Below are 23434 nucleotides of genomic sequence, written 5' to 3' on the forward strand. Positions count from 1 at the left end.
ACGGTTTTGAAGCCAAAATACCCCCGTCACAGGCCCAGCCACTCTACAGTTGTGCAGCCAGAGTCTGACATATTTTACAATCCCCGAAAAAAATACACGGGAATGGCAGCTGTCAATCATTGTGAAGCATTACGTAAAGCTTCGTTTTTAACCTCGTATAACTAATGAAAACAAAACTTTTCCGAAAAACGGGGACTTGAATACAAGACAACCAAATGATATCTTCAAATCACCACAACAATCGTACGTGAGAAACATTTCTATGAGGAGTATTAATTTTTAAAAGTTTGACCACAGCCCATCTGGAATGGCTGGAAAGCCGGATTTTTTAACCTATACTGCAGCCAGCCACCAGGGGGAGCAGTTTTTGTGGAGACCTCACTTCAAGCCGAGCAAGCGGACGTCCATTTTTTTTACAGCCTACGGTGGAGACCACACATAATGACTGTTCAGACCTATTTTTGCCGTTTTTTGGATCACACACACTAATTGATAACACAAGAAAGCCAGATTACACACTGCACACACTCGCACCAATGTCGTCAGCCAGCAGTCTTGGCTTGTGTCCCCCCATCAATTCAAGGAAATAATATGGGCAAATAATGCCACATACTTCTCTTCTTTCCAAATGTTCCAGTTGGCTCTGGGTACAGTTCTGATAACATTTGTTGCTATCCTCATGAGCTGTAACATCTAGTTGATGACACTCCCTCGAGTCCACCCCACCCCAATTTCTTCCAGAGGTAATAAATCGGCCTAAAACTGTGCAGTGTGTCGACAGCCTAAGGGAACAAATTTGTCTCTAGTCCAAAAATTGTATACTGTATTTAGCTGTTAGACAATAGCCAATGGGTTCAGAAGTTAAGGTGAGTCTGAGGTTAGTTTCCCATCATGGTTTCAAATTTCAAGAGTACAACTTGTTTATCAAACTTTACAAAGAAAATGTAAATTATTTTTCCTGCCTGCCATAATTTTATCCAGCTATGCTGTCTACAGTAACAGGGAACAATAGAGTTTGCTCTATGTCCTGTAAATAGTTGAAGATTATTTAAAAGTCCCATAAAACCAGTAGAAACTGGTCAGCTTTCTTTCTATAATTAACTCATCCACCCATGAATTAAACACAGGATGAATACATCATAATCAACTCATAAGGAAGCCTGACTCTGAATCACATTGAGGTCAAAGCTTCAGGTTGTAGGTTCACATGTCACATAAACTACTGACAGAGGAAAAAAGTTTGACTTTCTTTGTTAAATGATGACTAATGGTGTAATGACAGCTCCGGATTTACTTGGAACTCACCAGATAGAAACAGAAACTGATCCTCAGTGATGCCTTTTTGATGCATTTTGACCTAACTGACCCAGAGAGAGGGGGACTTCTCTTTTATCAAAGTGTTTCGAAATACTGATCCATTTTCCAGAAATATTTAGCCTTTTGTTTGACCCTATTAGAAAAATCAAATTTTAAGTTTCAAGTTTCTTTTTCCTCATCTATCTGAAATCAATAAACCACGCCAAGCATTTCCCATCAGTACTTCTGGCAAGGCCATCACATTTTAATGATCAGCAAGTCTTCAACCGCTGTCCACAAGATTTTTTTTTTAAGATAATAAAAATTGAAATGATTCCGGATTTTAAATGACAGTTATTTTAACATGGGTTTATCTGTGCTAAGAATCATAGCCTTTAAGAAGACTGGGTGTGTTTCTGACTCATTTTTGGAGCCTAAAAGTACATGACATGCTTCACTACCTGGCTTAGGGCAACACTGCCACAATTCAGAGCAGGCCAGGTGCTGAACTGCAGGAGGCATAACTAAAAGTGTGCCACGCTGTATGATGTCATTTTGACAAAAATCTATGATCTTTACAGAGATATCTTTGACAAGAAGGTGAACATTTTACTTCTACCAAGATAGTCTGAGTTTGTTTTGGTCTGTAAATAAAAGAAAGACTCAAAGAGAATTTTTCTGTAGGAACCAACAACGTTTAGGAGTTCTGTTTCTAAGGAGGAAGAAAAGGATCAGATTCACAAAGTCTCTGAGAAAGAGGAAGTGAAAGGGAAAGGGGCTTCCAGTGATTCATCTTATTGTGAAATTGCTGGTGTGTAACTGATGTGTGTCACTACTTTTACAGCACAAGTTGAACACAATGAACTCAGTCTCACCTAAAGCTGTGACTCCTTGGCCAGGTGGACAGGTCCTGTGTGCGATGCAGAACTCTACCACTAGATGGAAACCTGGGGCACACTCACACAGCTGGTCATGGGTGCTGTTACATTGTTGCCTCACTAGCTGTTGCTCTTTGCACACCTAAACACAACAGTCACACACATAATGATGCATGATGTGCTGCTGCATGTGCACAGTGACAAACAGTATGAGCAGGTCAAAATATCAAACAGCATGCACTACTTTACATGTATTTGATTGAAAATCAGTTATGGTATAAGTGCTCCCTCATACGGTGTTTTTTAAAACACAACATTTTTACCAGAAAATTATTTAAACTGAATGATAAAACTGGTGTGAAAACAGTTCAAGTCTGATATGGAAAAAGCTCACAGAGGAGGTCTGTAACTTTAAAGGGAAAAAGTGGATTTTTATATACGACAGGAAATTATCAAAAATGGCAAAACAAAAAGTTAAAATCAAAGTAAACTTTTGTTGATTTTTTAACCATCATTCAAAGTGTAATTGGACTGATTCACTCATACTAAGGGTGCCCTCATAGGAGATGCAGTTTGCAATATATTCATACTGTATATGACTGCAAAGATGCTTATTTTAGTAAAAGAGCAAAATGCAGTTTTAAGAATGAAGAGGAAAATCTTCTGGTTTCTTACTTACCGAGGTGCAGTACTGGCATGTGTCCCCCCAGTGCCAGTTTTCAGCAAAGTGTCTCTCAGGACAGACCTGACACTCTGTGGGCGTGTCAGCTGTGCAGTGTTTTTTCACGGCTGTGCCAGGAGGGCACTGATCGCAGAGCAGGAGGTCAGAGGTCACAGGGTCGCGGTACTGGTACTTGGGGGGCACGGCCTGCTGCTGAAAGGCCCAGGAAAAAGAGGCCGTGAAGAGCTGTGAGGAAAAGAGGGAAAAGAGCTTTGAGAACCGAGCCCACAGCTGTGACAAAAAATCTGTAATGAAACCCATCTCGTGCACAGCCTCTTTTTTGGCTAAAGTTTCAAATATTTTCATATTTTGGAGCACTTGCCAACCCAAAGCTTCCAGTAAGAAAGAGTTGACAGAAAGGTCAGAGCTGTAAAGTTGAAGCTCCTGGTGGACACACAGTCCTAAAGAGATTTCCTCTGCTTCATAGAGCACAGAGCAAGGAGACAGAGGAAAGGTTTGGGTGGATTTGTGGATACAGATTCGAGCAGAAGCTATCTTTTTCCACAATGCCTGATTTTAGATGTTTGCATTTTTGCAGCAGAAAGTATTTTCCCTTTCATTCTGCTTAAAACTATTCTTAATTCGTCGAGACAGTTCATCCCAACTATTATTCTTGATTAAGGGATCAAATGTATTTTATTGCACTTGTGGAATTCAATGGTTTTCCAGACTTTAAATGATTTCAGATGTTTTTAGTGAGGCCGGTTTCTCTGCATTTAATTAAACTGGAGTGTATGACACAGGATTGCAGACATTAATTGTACAGACATGTGATGTCTGACCTCACCAGCAGTCTTTCACCCATGTCAGCTGCTTTGTAGCTGGAAGCATCTGATATGATTCAGTGCTGACCTACAGCAGTCTAAAGCCATTCTGGAGCAAGAGCCCACTGCACTGATGTATTTCTTGAAAGCAGTCCATTCATACAGACACAGTATTATTATGTGTGGGGCTGTGAGCAACCTGCTGAGATGGACATATGTAGCTGAAGCCTCAAAAACGAGCCCATGTATCATGGCCAGAGCAGGAACTGGAGAAGCTTGAGCCTGACTTTAGCCTAAAATGTGAGATATCGGTTGGTGAACATGTTTGACATGCAGCCATGCAGCTGGCTGAGACCACATGCAGACCAGATGTCACACATCTGGCTTCTTCCACCCTGAGGTCCCTCCACCATTGGCTCTGCGGACTTTCCCGTTGGCCGGGATACATCCTCACTGCTTGGACAAACTAACAATAGGCTGTCCTTGCATTGTGTGAGTGTGTGAGTGTGTGTGAGTGAGTGAGTGTGAGTGTGCGTTTGCATGTGGTTTGCAGCTTTCCATAATGTTTGTGTGCGTGTGCATCTTCAAAAATGAATGAATTCATTCAATAAACAACTTCAAAACATCGATGCATGTACGTGCAGGAATGTGTGCAGTGCATTGCTGCACGTTTGTGTGTGTGTGTGTGTATGTGAGTGTGTGTGTGTTTGCCGGTGTTCATGTCCTCTTCGGTGTGCCTCTGTGGTCTCTTCTCCTGGCTGCTCCTTATACAGAGAACTGTTGGAGGTTACTGGGCTTTCCCTATTCACCACCAGATTATAAAACACTCACCCATTCTGTCCCTCGGTTCAGGCACTGCCCAACACCCATCTCATCTCCTTCCTGCGGTTGTGAGTTTTAACTCACACTCCATTCACCTTAAAGGTTGCAATCATAAAACACAGTATACACTGATCTATGTAAAGGCATGTGTGTAACAGTATGTTTATATTTGCAGTAGGTGCATGCTTGTTGATTGTCATTAAGAAAACAGATTTGGCTATTTGGATCACAAAGCTTGGCGCTAACTACTTGGGTGTGCTATCCATTTAAGCTCCAATCTTTTAAACTCTAAACAGGATTCAGTTGAAAGCATTGTTAATCATTGTCATATTTCTGTAGTGCACTACACAGAAAAATGTAAAAGTTTCTGTTCTCTATTTCAGTGACGTCCATTGAGTAGGATAGTAAAAATAGATTAATGGGTTGTACACACCATAATAGAAACCCCAGCTTCAAACGGAGCGGCGAGTTCAGTGGTTTTCCCGGCAGATCCTATCGACCTCTTAGCCGAGCGTTTGGTGGAAAGCTTTCATCCACAGAGACTTGCCGAGCAGAGCCGTAGCTGCATATGTTTGTTTGTAGCATGGGTGGCCCCAGCGGGAATCAAACCCATAATCATAGTCTTGCTCTTCAAATTAAGAAGTGTATACACACTATTAAGCCGTGCGACCACAGCGAATCAACTTAGAAACATCAGGAGGGTGGAGTGTACCGAGCGACTGACAGTCGGACGGTCACCTGGGTTTTCGTGAATGTGGGTACGGTTACACTTGCTGCTTCGACTTTAATCTTTTAAGGCCGGATGAGTTTACTGGCAGGACTGATTTATCTTCAGTCATGTGCACAGGAGTCAGAGCACATGTATTGTTTTTCATTGAACTTCATGCACAGCAGTTGTATGTTTAGGATTTGCTCAATACATGGTTGTACAATTGGTTTGGCAGCGTTTGACAATGGATGCGCCTGGAGATTCAGTTTTGACTGTGGATGGTTTCTTGTTTAAATTTCTTATAGAGCTGGTTACTGTTTAACTTTTCAAAACAAAGCTAAAGGCTAAAACAGTGTGGATATTCAATACATGACTGGACTAGACATCAAATTACCAAACAAGTTGACATTAGCTTTACAACCTTTGCTAATTTTGTTATAACTTGCTTTCATGTGATTCTGCTAGTGGACTCTACCGTTAATGCAGAAAAGGTCATGGTGGATCATTTTAAATTACACTGAGAGCTAAAGTCGTCTGTCTGGAGACACTTTTTATTTTGACATCTTGAGACGGATCTTTAATAAACATGTCCCTCTAATCTCATCAAACACTTGGGGTTTATTTCAGGCAGTGCCAGGCCAAACTGCACAGTAGCGCTCTGCTACCAAGGGAGACAAGAACTCTTCCTCTTTTAAGAGTTTAATTTATTATGAGGATGTCCTGTGGTGAGAGTGTGAGTTTGTCTATCAGCAGCTAAAAGTGATACTGAACTTTTCACCCTCCGTGTACCCGAAGAAGCTGCCATCTGACGACATCATGGACAAACCACTGGAAACCCAAATTACACAGCAGCCAGGGGCCACTGACAGCTTAATTACACAGTTAGCATCATCAGAGCCATGCACAGTGAGAGGCATATCCTACATGGAGCAACGCCAGGCAGAGGATGGTATAACTGATAAAGTTTTACCTCTCTGAAGCCAAATGTCCCACAGCATCCTCTAGATAAAACAAGGTTCTTAAAATATCCCTGTGTAAATCAGTTTCATCTGATACAGAGTACTTACTCTGTTACAGTCAACACAATAGAAGTCAGATTTGTTGATAGAGAGGAAAGACATTTAAAAAAGCTTTTAGAGAAAACATATTCGTTTAAATAGATGGTATCCTCTAAAAAAAACAGCCCAAAGGTATTCTAGTCTGCCTCCACACCACAATAATCCAGTCAAGGCTCATCATCCTCACTTTCTCTTGGAACCAGCACCTTTCATACCACATCTGTGACCTTACTTGTGTCAAGAATGTGTTGTGACAGAATGCTTCAGCGAAACAGGATGAAGTCCCTTTGAGAGCTGCATGACGGATGAGCAGAGGCATTTCCAGACAGATCTGAGAAATACAGCTAAGAAGGATCACACATGCTGTCCAGGTAGCCAGGTAATGGGCGGAATGTGAGATCACAGCAAAAATTGGTTGGTTCACAAAAAGCAAAGTCTGATGTCAGTCATTTGGTACACTTTACCCTGGAGCTAAAATGTTGTTTAACAGACAAATTGCACTGAAGATACAGTACATACTCACCAATACGTTTTAAGTCAGACAGCCTTTTAATGATCAATTATATGATCATTGATAGCAACAGACGCATTAGATTTACATGTGTAAAAACAAGATCCAAATGGTGATCAAAAAATTGGGTTGTTGAAAACAGGGCATCAGCTGTTAGCACAGCACCACATTCTGAGTCCAGATCTTATTTTAAACCAGGAAGCCTGCTCTCCTTTGTGTTTTTTAGTGGAAATATCCAAATGCTTCCAGGACAAATTAGTTGCTAAGTACCGTTGAACAGACAGCATTCAGGCTTTGAGTCAAAATGATCCCTAAGTTCACTAAATTGCAAAGAAAGAGGAGAATCAGAGTTTTTTTAGAGCCTGAGGTCAGTCTCAAATTTATGGCATGAGGAGAGGAACCATGGCACAAAGGGACCAAACCACATGTCACTAGCTTATCCAGCAGGCACATGGCTTCAGTTAACTGTAGAATGCAGGTGGTCTGAGGGGGGATTCCAGCTCTGCCTGCCTGCAAGTGTGTGTGTGTGTGTGTGTGTGTGTGTGTGTGTGTGTGTGTGTGTGTGTGTGTGTGTGTGTGTGTGTATATAGAATCTGTATTTTATCACTCATACAGAGGGAGAGCGACTTTGGGACATGCTGTCAGGCAGTGTCACTTCATTGCTAAGTGGAATACATTGTTGCAAACTGCAGTAAGTCATAAGATGCACATGAAACCCTCTCCTGCCACTACAGATAACAATGATGTGTCGTCAGTGTAATGCAAGATAAGTTACCTGTGTGAGCACATGTTAGCAAACATGTGCAGTCTTTCTTATCTTACGATCACTTAACTGAACCAAGATAGGTCTGCTTCTGTAACATACACTAATCAACTTCCGTGAAATTTGCAGTTTGATTGTTCAATTGAAAGATGTTGATAAAGTTGAATCAATAAGTTGAACAAGGAATTTAAAAAACAAACATAAATATCAGCATTTTATGTATATCTAACATTATCTGTCTTTTTTGAAGCAAACTGGCAGAGGGTGTTAGAAATGCTTATACTATGAGACATTAGTGTATAAAACAAGTATTAGATTACTCTCCAATGCAAATTCTCAGTAGCAGTAGCCTACTTTTGATGAGTTAAAGCAAAAATGTTTTTTTTTAAGTTTTCAAACTTTTTTCCTTCATCCAGATATTCTGATTAATGGCCCGTTATTAAAATAGAATATTTCATCCATCAGCTTCATGTAAGTACAGCCGGGGGTTATATAGGGCAGGGCTTGTACAGATGTCAAGTCATGAAACTCTTAAAGGAAAATGAATTCAGCAGATAATCTTTCCTTAATTTTCCCAATTGAAACCTGAGAAAAATACAAGATAAGACCTGTAGCCTGACCTATAATTTTGAAATTAGTTCACTCTATATAATGCTAATTTAGTCTTAGCAGGGTTAACTGGATTAAAATGAAATGTAAAGAAATATTCTATCCTGTGATGCTGTAGACATTGTCTGAGTCTGGGTTTAAAACACTAATCAAAACCACAAGGAACTACGTGAGAATGACCTCAAATCTTTAAAGTTAAGAATCTGCAAATAAAATGATCTGACAAAACTGGCGCAGATAAAACTTTCACTGCAGACATTTGCATCAGATGAGTCACGCTGTTTTTAATATGACTCACTCAGTCAGAAGATAAAACAGAGATGCTAAAACAATGACCAGGTGTTTTTAGCTAACACACTCTCTACTCTTTGTGTGTGATAACCACACACACTAACACTGGACATACTCCAGATCAATGAGTCTATCAGAACCTACACGCCCACACACATGTACACACTTCTGCTATCACTACTACTGTTGATGGAAAAGGGGAAGTGAGGTGCGTGGAGGCAACTTCCACAGGTGATCGTTGCTTTCTGAATCAACATTTGCACCTGTTTGTTTTAAATTGATCCAGTAGTTTCACACACCTTCTGTATATCCCCCCTACCCACACACACACTTCCTCATCTATCTGCACTGTTTGGTGATAAAGAAAGAAGAAATCATGTGGAGTTGTTTTGGCTGGCTGACCTCTCTGTAGCCTCTACTGTCCGCCTGGCAGCCTTCCGCAGATTTAGGGAAGTTGAAGCAACAACAATGACAACGGACACAAGAGAAAGTGGGACAAGAGGAGGCATAAAGATAAAGGGAACACTGATAAAAGATAATGCAGATAAGACATTACAAATGCTCAGGGGATCAGTGGCTGGATTATGGGCTTGATGGACAAATGAGTGGATGACAAGCGCGCTGTAGTAAGGCTGGATACAAATCTCTCTCATTTGCATTATACTCTCCACTATGACGCCACTTTTTCCCACTTGAATCATTGTTTACATTTAGAAACACATGTCCTCTTCATAATCTAAAAGATCGCCAAGACAACCTAATTTTGTCCAATATCCACTGACATCATCCCGGGCAAGGACCCAAACAAGAAGTGTGTGTTTCCAGCAGACAGACCGCAGCCACATGTGTTAGATGCATGCTGGGAAAAGGAAGAGTACACAGGTGCTGAAGGTGTATTTATCTCTGACCATCTAAGCCTAAACAATGTTTTGGACACAAAATTGTAGAGTGTCCCTTTAACATAGAATTACGTACAGACAGACTGAGTGCTGGGTTGTTTGGTGTGTTGACGAGCAGACAAACAGGCTGATGATTTAAGAGAGTCCGTCCAAAATTAACCCTGATTTGATATTTGGCTGAGTGGATGCTGTCTTTTGGCTGGGAAAGTGACTGACTGATAAGTGAATGTTAGATAAACACAACATTCACCATCAGAAACTTGAAACTCAGTGAACTTACTGCATGATAACTGCTCTACAACCACACATGGCCACTCATTTGTCTGTATTTCCAAGAACCTGCACCTTTTACAGAAAAAAATCGCTGATGGACAATGAACATCTCGTAATAAAGCATCTGTTTTTTCACAACACAAAGACATAAGCGTGCACAGTCCACAATGACGGGCAGTGTTTTGGTCAGGTACAATGTGGGATCTGTTGCTGCCCTGATACACATCTGTGAACATATGCAAAACCTGCAAAAAAGGCCCCAATGCAGGACAGCATGCAAAACATGCCAAATGAAATAACTGGTCTGAGTCCCTCTTGGGCATGTGTTTAAACCTCTGTAGAACAAATTAGTCTAACGACAAACTTCTGGTAAACAGCATCTGCTGGCAACATGCCATGTCTGTATTTCACTCTAAAGTCTCATTCATCCAGTTAAAAGGCGGCAAAAAAAAAAACCTAAAGTAAACTCTGAGTCAGTATTGAAAATCAAAAATGTTGTTTGTAGGCCCATTTATGGACCTCAAGTATTCGCAGCAGTTTATAAAAAGATAAAAAATAAAAAATAAATAAAAGCTCCAATAATCATTAAAAGAAAATTACCTTAAATATAGCCCATGTGCTTATCTTTCCTGTATTATTCCTTCAAACAACACAGTGGAGAAGGTAGACATTTGATTTATTCTGCAATCAGTCAACTTTCAGGAGCTGAACACATCACACAGACATCTTCAGTATGATTTAATCCACTCTACAAACAGCACAAATGACAGCCTTAACTTGGCATCTCTCTGCAGTATGTCAACAAAGGTGATAATTACCTGTACAAGTTTATGTTGCAGGGCTGTCTATGGGCCTGATTTTACGGTCAACTGCTGTTTTGTCTGGTCTACATCATAATTATGTTAGCTTTTACACACTGGATTTGGTCGTATTTGCCCTACATTCCCTGCTTTTATTTTACAGCAGGAAAAATAACTTTCCCAGACAGACAGAAATCCATTTTCCCGATGAAAGTGTCATGGAAGTATAGTATACAAATACAGGAGGCTGAAGTGGAGGGATTTCCTTCAGGAGCTTTTAAATACAGTGCAAATAACATTTAAATAGCTCTCATAGTCACAGTGCAAAGGAAACTAGCTATGGAAACCCCACATTATGAGGTTAAAGGCTAATTCGAAAGTGCTGAAATATAAACTCATCCTCATACCTCATATGGTGAGAGCGTAAATCCATTTATAATAACTGCTTCGGGGACATCGCTGGGAATGCGCTCTACGAGTTACTGGCACCTGTGACGAGTTCCACACAAGTCCCGCTTTACAACCGATCTCAGTACAAATACATACAAAGATACCGAACACATTTAGCTTTGATTTCGATTGCATCTGAACTACAGTAAGCGCTCGTTTCCATATTCCCATTCCATATCCACGTGTTGTCTCACAGCCTAATATTATCTATTCGAAAGAAGAAGTGGAAATGGAAAGAAAAACGAGTGTTTCCCTCTTTAAAACACTTCCCTTTGCTCCTTTAGAACAGCAGACAGGATAGAAGAGCTACACAATCTGCGTACTCACCAATATCAATTTCATGGCCGGGTTGGATTTTGGTATCCGTGCGCTCATCTTCTCTGCGTAAAAGTGAACTGCGGCGTGTTGGGTTCTCCATCACTGAACTGCGCTTTTATTGTGCTCACAGAGAGGGAGAGAGCGAGAGAGCATGTGCCCACCCACCTCGGTATCCCGCTCTCTGTCTCTCCTCTCAGTCCTAAAAATAAATTGTTGCATCCTCACGAGTTGCCTTGCGATTACGCAAAGTAGTGAATTGTGTAAGCGATACCAAGAAATGTCTGTGAGAAGCATCCAGTGACCATCAGATGATGTGGGTTCATTCATAAATTTAAGCAGATAGGTTTAAACTTTAAATATTCCCAAAGAAATCCCTTGATAATTGTGGAAAATTGTGGGCTATTCAGGGTAGAAGAGAAAAGGGCACTGGAGAAGTCCAAGTCCAGTAGAAACTGCAAAGCAGCTTTTATGTAGTATCATATTTTCCTGAGTCAGAATTCCAACATAACTGAAGTAAAATGATACTATAATGAAGAAAAACTCTAAATGAAGTATTCCCAATGTCCTACCATGCAGATTCTTCAGTGTGAAAAAATGTTGTTTTAAATATCTGACAACCAGTTTGTAACACACCCAACCTGTCAAAGTCGCTTTAATCAGTGCAAATAGAGAATCCTTTTCCAGTATAAATGTTTAGAGTCCAAGTTTGACAGCATGTAAATACAATGAGTGACAGGTGTTTATTTGTAGCAGCCAAAATCATTTAGTGAGACTGGTTATGCTTATTTGAACATCCGCTGTTGGAACTTGGAAATGTTGTCTCAGTGAGGATGGACAACACTGTACATGTGCTGACAAGAGCAGTTTTAGGAACTGGAGCAACACAACCTACAAACCACAGAGCATACTGTCCTTCATAAAAATGTGAAACATCTCAGCATCTTAGAGTTAAACAGTGTATCAGTTATCTGAGCCAAAGATTCCAATTTTTTTTCTTTTTTTTTTTAATTCAACTTTATGATGCATTAGTACCTGTCTGACAACCACAAGTAGAGGGCTTTGAAATAAGAACAATTCACCTGGTCAGAGGCTTCCATGCTGAGATGGTGTCTTAAGTGCATTACACTGATGGAGCATTATTAGCTGTGGTATAGGCATTGTACCTTATGAAAGTAATAAAATATTAAAAATTTTAAAATATACAATTCCACTGGAAAACATTCAAGTCAGAATTCAAATTAGATGCATTGCAGCTTTGCTTTCAATAAAATGAATCAAACCAGAGACGTTTTAACAGCTTTTTTAACAGCTCAACACGACTGACATTTTTTCCTCCAATTTTGACACACAATTCCCTTTAAAGACATTTGCAGTCTCAAATTGCTCAACACCCAGAACAAAATTGCTTATAAGATGACACATTTGCAAATCAGGTGTTGTCTTACGTACACGTGATGCAGTTAATCAATGGCTTCAGCTGTTGCATCATGTGTGCTTGAGACAGACCACATCAAATAGGGATTTGTTAAGGGATGGGTAAAGAAATAGGTTCTTTCATGGGTACAAATGGAATTACGTCTGTAGCACTGAGTAGCGATTTGCGTAAAATCAAACAGTATCATGTGTCAGTACCTAAACACATCCTTTTTACAATGAGGGAGTGGAAGAGTGAGTGACTTTCCATGCTGGACATGAACACAGTATTGCAAGTTTATATATTGAGAAATAAATATGTTAAATTGAAAAAAAAAAGAGATTTATTGTTAAACAAAGTAATATTTATGACCACATTAACACACACAAAAGTACCGTAAATTGGTTTTGTTGCCAGGTACTGGGCATCGGTACCGTATCATTTCAAATGTTAAGGTTGTTAAGGTTTGTTAAAGGGGACTGCATGTAGGAAATATGGCGAAGAGAAGTGATCAATTCCTTTCATAAACAAGGAAATGAATCTAAAATTGTATAAATGGCATCAGATGTGTCCAAATATACAGTTGGAAGCTCATAGTTGGCAAGTTTAAAGTTGAAAGAACTGTTGCTGCACTACCTGGATGTGTGGCAGAAAGAGGAAGATTTAACCTCTGCCACCAGATCTCTGAGGGGAGGAGACAGGTGAACCACAAGCATGAGAAAAGTCAGCTTCAATATAACTATTACCATTTAAATACGCCAAATAAGTTTTGTGGTTCTGTTCTGTAGAGCAATGAAACAAAACTGCAACTTTTTTTAATGGATCAGCACGTCTGGATAAGGAAGAGTGAAGCACACACAGAACACACAGTGAAGCATGGCGGTGCCTTAATGATGCCCTGGGGCTGCTTTTTTTCTTCTAGCTCTAGAAACCTGCAACATCTGGAGGGAAAGATAGTTTTAGCAAAGTATCAGAAAATACTGGGAGAAAATCTCATGCTATCTGTGAGGCAACTGAGACAAAGCAGTGGGACAAAGCATACCTCCGTGTCCTCCAATGCTCGGCTACCAAAAAGTCTTGGAATAACCATCACAGTTGCCTGACTTGAACCTCAAAGAATATCACTGGTGGGATTTCAAAAAGGTGGTTGCACTCAAAAAATATTGGGTGACTTTGAGGCCACTGTCCACGAGAAACATGCTAAGATTCCTATATGCACGACGTTTCAGCAGATCATAACAGGAAACGTGTGCACTACTGTCCATCACGCTTTATCATTTTGAGACTGCAATTGTCATCCACTGTGCCATTTTTTGTTGAAATTGGAGAAACCACTTGTAATTATTAGTTGTCTTAAGATATTTATATGGATTCAAGATTCAGCCAGATGCCTTCAACTTAACTCATTTAGCCATCTTCACCCTGTCCTAGATGCTTGAATGGGGGGTATGAATAGTCATACTACCCAAATACTCTAGATGCGTCTACGGACCAGCTCCACTGTGTCATGGCACTGGATCAGATAGGCTTCCATTTAAATCAAGTGTAATTTTACACCAGATCTTTTCTGTCATGGTTCTGCTGCGTGCCTGGTCCGGCAGGTTGCAGCTAATACACAACCACCCTGTTTTTGTTGGATACCGGAGCTGTGACATCCACATTTACCATAGAGAAGATCAAGTGGGCCAGAGAGTAATGGATGGAAACGACTTAAAAAAGGCCAGTGACTTTCAAAATAAAATAAACCATGTGAAAAATTGATCACTTTTAGCTTGACTACAACAACAAACTGACATAATCAGTGGAGCCAGGCCTAGAGTCAACAGATTGGAGGTATCACAGCCTAAACAAGAATGAGGAGATGCTTATCAGTGGAGTGGGATATGGGGTAACCCATCGGTCCTGTGACTTCTTCTGTCTGTAAGCCATGCAGCTTGCCAGAATGATCATGCAGCCGTTCTGAGTTGACAAACGCAGTCAAGGCGTAAAGGCACGTGACCTGGACACATCTGGTGTAACTCAGCTGCCAAACCCCAGCACTCAAGAGTTTGTCTCTCCATGACTTGCAGTGATTCAAAGGTAAGCCACTCTTTCCGTAGAAATCCAACATAGGAGCGTCCAGCCAGGGCCCACTGGGATTTTCCACACCTCCTTGATACCTTACATTTGGTAAACCCCTAAAAGAAGACGGTCTGGTCCCTCACCAGGACTCTGGATCTAATGCAGTTGATGGATATAAGCCAAACTAATTCTGGCTTGTGTTGCTCTACCTCCACCTTGGTCAGTGAGGTGAAGCAATTCTTTCCTTTCCCTAGAGAGGTAAAGAGAGGCAGAGTTTCATGGTCCTTGACCCACTCTGCAGAGTGGAAGGCTGACATACCCATTCCCTCCTTTTTTCTAGAGTTGCTGCTAGACTGATGAGGACTGAAACCACTACCTGACTAAGGTTTCCCTAAAACCAATTTTCCCTGTGAGACGACTTCCAGGAGACACTGACCTGATAGTCCACAGCTCCCGTGGTCAGAGGGACGTGTGAATCACCTCACCCTACAGAGGTGTACTTTCATAATAAAAAAAATATGAGCTTTTATACTTGTAAAAAACTGATGAAAAAGTTTAGGGGCTACATTATTGTGACACTTAAAACTTCACATATAGAGAAATGGAAAAGTTTCACAAATTCACAGGAAAAGATTTGTAGCACCAGGTTAAGAACAAATTTCGACACTGTATGTCCTCATCGCCTGGGAAGGGTATGCAATCAAGTGAGAGAACAAGAAAAATGTCAGAAATATCTGCTCTTTCCAGTTTAGCCAATCCTTCAGGTATCTGGTGTCTAACCCAACAAAACTATGAGCAGTCTGGGTATAAACAAGTCAATCAAAAAAATATTTTCCGTTTTACACGCACAAGCACAGTCATTCACACACTTCATAGGTCAGTGATAGATGTGAGTCAGTGGGCCAGTTACATTTACCAGACACATTCTGGGTTTGAAACTTTCTCAAATGTTGGTTTTCTCTCTCTTTAGTGCGTCCGTTAAATGCCGCAGATAAAGTACACTAAAAACGTTTAGAACCCTGTCTGTAACAGTACCTCAGCTCCCACACAGATTTCAAGTGACGGACTACTTACGTAGAAAAACCCAAAAGTTTACTCCCACACTGTGATCTCAACAAGTCATGTTGATACAGACCTCTGACGTCAAAGGTCCTAAAACAGATCTGATCTTCCATTTTTGTTTTTTGTAGCAGCGTACTGTCTGCCCCATACACAGGCATGACAAAATGTCACAGCCAGCTGACGTCGAAGCACAAGGACTCATCGTAATCAGAGAAAGTACACTCACTTACACATCTATGAGCCTGCAAGCGTGTGAGGAAACTCTCAGTGGTGAGGTCACATCTCCCCACAGAATGACTGAACAAACACACACAGGCACAAAAACAAAGGCCCAGAAAAACACACACAAGTCTTTCAGCATTGAGGTCAGAATACACCACGACAATGGTCGACCGGCAGATGGACATCTACCCACTCAAAGACTCAAACACACGCAAACAGTAACACACACACACACAAGTCTATTTTGATGTGTTCATTGGCGGATGGTAGCGTACGAGCAGGGAAACCGTGGGTGTTAGGAGGTAAACCAGATGCTACTAAGGCATTACTCTTCCACATCTACACACACTAACAAAGACACACACTTTGAATAAAAAGAAAATAACCCGCTGACTTGCCATGTGTCATTAAATTGTAAGCTGGTTTTTGGCCTGTCAACATTAAAGCAATAATTTGATTTGTTTTCGCCAAAATTATACATTCAAGGCTGTCCTTCCAACCATAGCAGATCTGAAATAATACCGCACGGAATACAAGAATTTGGGCTCACACTTTTTATTTGTCTGTGTACACAACACACACGCATGCACAAAGATTTGCCTGTTTCTGTGTGTGCTCCACATTTTGCATATGTGCTCCATGTATATATCCTTACTGGGCATGAACAATACACACACTGTGGACTCATATTAGCCCTGCAGGGATAATAAAGCAAAACAACTGCACACAATAAAGGGACATGTAAGGTAAATATAAAAATAATTCCTGATTGAAATCCAACTGCAAAGATATGGAGAGATTAGTTCTTTGTAGAGCTTGTGCCATCTTGTTTGCATACAGCGTGGAGATATCAGATCCCTTTTCACCTGAGCCTATTATTGTGCAGATCCATGGTTACCTTTGTGTACATTCATATTGTACTGTGTAGTTGCGTGTTAGTCAAGACTTTGTGTACATGTACTTAGGAGCTCTGTGTGTGTGTGTGTGTGTGTGTGCGTGTGTATGTGTGAGAACCTGCACTGTATCCTTGTCCCACTCATTTCCATAACAGATCTCATAAACGAATGAATGGAAAAGGGAACTGACAACTGTTAAGCTGATGGTGACCAGAGACAGTGAGAGGCGAAAACAATGAAAGCTCTTTTTTTTTCAAATTTTGCAACAAAGGCTCTCACCCATGCATGCAAATACAATATATTTGCAATTTAGTCAAATATTTTGGGAGATTTTGGTTGGGGAAGAGTTTTGCCCACCATGAAGTATCTCCAAATGATGATGTGGCAAGGACTGTGATTTTCATTAGATCCTTGTTGAGCTGTACATGTCAGACATGCCTGTGGTTATATTTTTACAGGCCTCTAAATGGTTACTGTTAGAGCTACTTTTGAACATTTTTAGAGCAGTTACATTGGTAGACTCCTTTTGTTTCACTTTTCTGTATTGTTGAAAATGTTAGTGCAAGCATGTTTTTGGCTACAAAAGCTGCTATTTGCTCAAGATAATGCAGCTCCCAAACCGCGCTATGCAAAGCTCTGGTTAAGTATTTTTTTTATCTGGTTTTATAACTGATTGTAAGAGTCTGTGTCCACTAACAACATTCGGTTTAACTTTTGGAATACTGCTGTGCTTATCAGTTGTCACTTTTCCCTAAACAACCAATTAAAATCAAGGAAGGGGCGAGGCCTTTCATGTAAACTTTGCCGACATCAGGGGTTGAATTATCACATACGCCTAGACTAACATGTCAAATGGTAAAATTGGTTGCTGGAGATGTTAAAAAATGCCAGGACATAATTTATTCTGTTGATTCTTACAAAAAAAAAGTTGAATTCAACTAAACAGATGCAAAATTTAAAGCTCCTGTGAGGAGTTTTTAGCTGGACAGACAGACAGTGATACTGATGCCCTTTTATGACAAATGAAAGCAAACAAGACTACTGCAAGTCATCTTAAACTGCTGCAGCAAATCTATCCTGTGCCTCAAAATATTTTCTGTGCTAACTTGTCTGTTAACATCATTTTTACCTCCTGGGACTATGCTGAAATCTATGGATGCTTGTCGCTGACAATGGGTTGCCATGTCTGACGACACAAATCCTAAACAGTACTCAAGAACAAGCCTTTAACTGGTATCAATCCGACAAATCAGGAGGTAATCTGGAGAAATTACGAATTGCAAGTTCAGCAGGAGAACGGGTTCAAAAGCAGGAGACTCCTGCAGAAATTAGAAGTGTTGGCAGGTATGATAAGTTGCATTTGTACTTGGAAGTCGAAATGTACGAGTTCCGAGAGGGAAATTTCAACTGGAAGGCCCCCCAAGGTCAGAATTTCCTACAGGGAAGTCCACACCACCCCCAGGTTTAAAATCAAAGATGGCTGCCCCAGGTGTGAACAATAATTTTAAGTTTATTTCAGAATTTCGGAATAGTGTTTGTCACACTAAATCCACCTTATACATAGTGTTGTTCAATGTTTATATATAGAAATATTGCTGTAGTGTTATTTACAGGGGCAGGGCTGTCTCGTATTAGCTGGGTCCCGTATTTAAATCAAGAGAGGCGCGTCCTGTACAGGACATTGTTTGTCCCAGCCAGTGAAGGCAAGATACATATATTTCTTCTCTCTATGCGCCATGCATTGTGTGTCTGCCTGCCTGCCTGCATGGCCAGCTGTACGCTACAGGCACTAGGACGACTCAGATGACAGGTAGGCAGCCACAGGTTCAGCCTATGCCTGCAGTGGTTACGTGCTTACGGTCATGTGACTCAGTCCCAGTGCGTGCGTGTTGTACTGTATCCCCCCCTGCTGAGGGTGTCCCGTATCTTTCTGCCTCAAAGTTTGCAACCCTATGCAGGGCAAGCTAACAACAGCTAACAACAGCTAATAGTCTGGTAGATCCGCACCAGAAGTGGTGTTGTATTTTTCTTCTGGATTGGAACACTTTTAACTCTGATATGACGTCATTTCCACTCCTCTTTTCCCAGTCTCGATGCTAATGGAACACACCATTGTTTACAGGGGCTTCAAATCAACACAAAAATGAATTCCCTGACAGTAGCTCCAAGTAAAGGATGGCATTGGCTGTTTGAATGAAACAGACTCAGAGATGGCCTGAAGCGTCAAAGTAATTAGATGCAAAAAACACTTGGTCTGAATGAACCCTGTTCTTAATATGAGCTCTAAATTTTAGATCAGTTCACTCCTGTTTTAAGTCAGTGGGGGTAAGTTGACCTTAGCACTGAAGGTTTTTCAGGGAACTCAGGCCACACCACTTTATTATGTTTTGTTACAGACGCAGGGACCATGTTGCCTTGTTATGGCTCTTGACCTTCTCAGTTTCTCCTGTCTGCCTTTCTGCGGTCCACCTCAGAGTTCTTGTTTCAGGATATTTTATATATCTCTCAGTGCCTGGGGCCTCTTAGATGGAAATCACAGTGGACAAGTCTTTATTTTACTAAGTGATGAAAAAAGCCCCAACAGGATACTGAAATTATCGATGTGGGGCAAAGATACCAAGAGAAAATGTGGAGGCATTGAAGGGCGTCAGATGAGAATCTTGCACAGGAGGAAGGAGAGTGAGAATGAAAAGGTGGTGAACCTGATGAAAGCAGAGAGTGGAGACATTTTATTATAGTGTAAAACAGGAGCAGTCAGAAACAGAAAAGGGCAGAAAAGAGGATAAGGGGGCTTAAACAGACCTTGTGCCCAGCATTAGAAGGTTTGCCAGTCAAAGCAGTGACTCACATCAGACCTTGAGAGAAGAAATAACAGCAGAGGGATCCCTGGACTTCCACTGCAGCTGATGTGGTCACCTTGTTTTCTCTTGTGAGGTTTCTGAAATGATTTAGGGGAAACTCTTCTGGATTCATAAGCTGCATAGTGTCGAGAATGACGCATGCAACAAGGCTCATTCATGGGAGATGTTTGCATGCCTGTCTGAAGGACAAGTGTCATTTTCAGAGGACTCTGAGGATGACTTTCAACAAGGGATGTTTGTTTTTATTTCAGTCAAGCAGGAAAGTTTGCTGACTAGTTCAGGGTTCGAATAGTCTCATACTTTTATAGCTCCAAGCACATGGTGTGATATCTATATTTTTAGCTAAAGTTTTTGCAACAAACTTACCTGTATGGGTTAAAATGTGTCAGAAGGGAGTGTTATTTCATTTAAGAGAATCCCTCATTCATTTTTTAGACAAAGTCCACCTCAAGTACACCTATGCTACATGTGTTTTGACTTACACACTAAGCTAAAATGCTGAACAATGAACCATTGTGATGTAACATTTGGCTCGGTACTTTAAGCACCGAACAAAATTCCAGCATTGAAGGAATAGTTCAATATTTGTAAAGTGGGACTGTATGAGGTGCCTTTAATGGGTAAAGTAGACAATGTGGGCCTTTAAATACTTGGTGGGTGGGACCTGTTGTATACAACTGTCATCAGGTGACAAACCTGAGAGAAAGCGCAGTGAAAATTTTGTCCTCTTTGTGATTGGCATGTAGCTCTTTGATACAAAGTGCAATCAAGCTTTTGTTTCAGAGAAGTCTGTGTGCCGCCAGAAGAAATGCAGCCGCTGTCGGGGTAAGTGACAATTCTTTTGACCAATCAATGGTCTGCAGTGTTGTAGCTCCACTTTAAGAGCTCGGATCTGTTCAGTCTGGCACCCATACGAAAGGGTCCCAAAAAGTGGGAGGGCTCGTCTCGGTTATTTGGGGATCTGTCCTGGAATAAGTCTGTGGAAACGCCACAAAATGCGCGCCGTACTGAGACGAACTGAACTGGTTGCTTGGTGGAAACGCAGCTTTACAATTCATAGTCCAGTTAACAAAACTCGAAGAACAATGTAAAGGAAAATCAGTTGCCAGATCAATAATCAAATAAATAAATGTACCCAACATAGAGACTCTGAAGCTAACAATAAAGACAGAAGAGGTAAATAATCTTGTTGAAGTAGTCTGTCACAACACATTATAGATATTCTTTTAGTTAGAAATGCGCAAAACAAACAAAAAATCAGTAATATCATGCTACACCTGAAAAACCTAAACTTCTAAATTTATTACATCCAGAATAAAAATAAGGTTGAATTTGAGAACCTAAAACACATTTAAAGACTGTATGTCTATAGCAGGACTACCATCATTAAGAAGGCACAATTACTCTGATTTATGCAACTATGCTGCAACTGTTTTACCTCTCAGCTGAACCTGTTTGCTCTTTTTTTGTTGTTGTTCTTTTAGTAAGACTAATGTCTACTCCTGAGTCACAGCCTCCTACCAAATGGAATACATGCACTTAACATTTCAATGAAAAGACTTTAGCTCAGTTTTTCTCATGTTTCCTCTGCAATGTATTACAGAAAGTGAGGGTCAACAGTGTGTTTGAAAAACAAGACTGAAAGTGAGACGGGGAGATATTGCATAACGAAGAGAGATTGAAGTGAGTGTTACTGAAACAGCACATGTATTGTTTTGAAATGTGAAATGTGATACTGAATGTCATGGCCATTATAAACTCTGCTGTGAAGTAGACCGTGGACTATGCGCCAATAGGAATTTATATTTCAGAGAAAAGTAATGATATTTATGAGGTCTATGAAGTCAGGTGCACTGTAGCATTACAGGTCACAAATGGTTGTGAACTGAAGGGTCTCTTTTCAAAGAATGAACAAAGAATGTCTGTTCTGCTATCAATTCTTTGCCAGGACACACATACTGTAAAATGCATCTCAAATACAGTAACAGTTGAATTACAAGTATGTGTTTTACAGTGCTCTGATTATTTTGCAGCCAAGGGAAAAGTGACGGTCAGGCCTGTTTGTCCAATTTGTTTCATGAAAGGAGCACTGAATGCGTGTTTTTGTGCCTAATGTTTACCGTCCCAAACGAGCGCGTGGCAGAGAAGTTCTTACTCACTGGCCACAATGTACAGTGGCATTGACCCAAAGCAAAGACGGCCTCACTGTGCAACTACTGTACTTACAGTGTACACTACAAGGCCTCACCCGTTGTGACCTCAAATACACCTCCATAAAATAACCAGAGCAAAAATAAAGCACATGCCATCAAAAAAAGAGGAAGTAGGCTTTGGCTGTGGGCCATTAATCGGACACATAATTTTTGAATATTTCTGTTTTATTTGAAAATATTTGATACTCTCCACAGCAAAACCAGATATTCCCCAGGGTAGAATAATAACTGCACATGTAGAGAATTCTGGAGCCCCTGCTAGGATACGCTGTAGATAGATTTAACACAGAGGAGATGGCAATAAAAAGCACTTTCCTTTGAGACGACTTGTTGAACTAAATTAACATCATAACAATGAACTTTAGGTCCCAGATATTTTGATGAAGCAGCTCTTATAAACTATGAAAAGATTTGTCAGAGCTCTTCTGCTTTGCACCCATTGCACAACAATACATAGGGATCAGATGGGGATGTTTTGTCAAGACTAGTTTCTTTCTTTAAATCAGGAACACAGATTAAAAAAAATGTCTCCTTACCTCACAGAGCGTTTAGTATACTTTCATCTTAACTATCTGCTTATGCCATTGTTCAGTGCCCACAAACAAAATTAATTGAGCGTGCTGCAGTTCCCTGTTTGTGCTCTGAAATAAAACACCTGTTTTTGTTGAGAGAGTCTGGTAGCTTTGAAGAGAGCCATGTAGCCATGTCAAAGCACAAGATGGGTGGGTTTCCAGTTTGAGGGCCTCAAAATCCAATCCCTGCTTTTTGCTGATGATGAGGTTCTTCTGGCACTTAGGCAGTTTGGAATAAGGGCCATTACCTCCAAAGCAGTGGATCACCCCTTTCCTGTAGGGAGTGACTCGATGCCTAGGGATGGGAACCGATTTAGGTACTTTAGTAAGTACTGATCGAATTCTGTCAAAAGTACCGGATACTGATTCACGTAAAATCGAAAGGTACCATGTTTGAATACCTATACACATCCTTGTGACTGTGAGGGACTGGAAGAGAAGGGGATTGTCCATGCTGGACACGAACACACCATTGCAAGGTTATACATTGAAGAATAAGAGTATGTTAAACTTCTGCTGGCTTACAAAACATTGACAAGAATAGCTCCTTCCTACCCGGGGTCCCTCATCCAGGTCTACACTCCTTCTCGCCCACTACACCTCTGCTCCAAAAAATAAATAAACAAATAAACGAATAAATAAATAAATAAATAAATAAATAAATAAATAAATAAATAAAAAACTTGCACTTAATGCCAGCACCTGCAGCCAAATAACATGTAGCACTGTTGTCGCTCTAACTAGGTTTCCCTCTGTCTAAATTCTTGCTTGTGTTGTACGTCGCTTTGGATAAAAGCGTCTGCTAAATGAAACTGTAAACTGTTAACTGTAACTGTAAACAAATTGATGTTTTTTTACTACTTAAACACAAAAAAGTACCCAAAATTGGTACCGTTGAGTACTGCTACCAATTGCCAAGTACTGGGCGTTGGTACCATATCGTTTCAAATCTAAAAGGTACCCATCCCTGT

The 23434-nt window shown here is 40.6% G+C and overlaps 1 protein-coding gene across 2 annotated transcripts in view; it reads right to left on the minus strand.

Moving 5' to 3' along the window:
• LOC141800886 (tumor necrosis factor receptor superfamily member 11B-like) overlaps nucleotides 1-23434 on the minus strand; it is a 90007-nt gene that overhangs the window by 8961 nt on the left and 57612 nt on the right. Inside the window, exons 1-3 of one of the 2 annotated variants that reach the window (XM_074683730.1) lie at nucleotides 11172-11276; nucleotides 2854-3081; nucleotides 2172-2316 (exon numbers count right to left, since the gene is read on the minus strand). In XM_074683730.1, coding sequence (XP_074539831.1) covers nucleotides 2172-2316; nucleotides 2854-3081; nucleotides 11172-11219 — 421 coding nt within the window. In that variant the 5' untranslated portion in view covers nucleotides 11220-11276. Of the gene's footprint in view, nucleotides 1-2171; nucleotides 2317-2853; nucleotides 3082-11171; nucleotides 11277-23434 lie in introns of those variants that run through there. The other variant, XM_074683731.1, reaches the window with a different exon arrangement.

The sequence above is a fragment of the Halichoeres trimaculatus genome, unplaced genomic scaffold, assembly GCF_033239565.1.
Source record: "Halichoeres trimaculatus isolate MK-OKI-2021-1 unplaced genomic scaffold, fHalTri1.1 fHalTri1_scaffold_12, whole genome shotgun sequence".
NCBI classification, from domain to species: domain Eukaryota; kingdom Metazoa; phylum Chordata; class Actinopteri; order Labriformes; family Labridae; genus Halichoeres; species Halichoeres trimaculatus.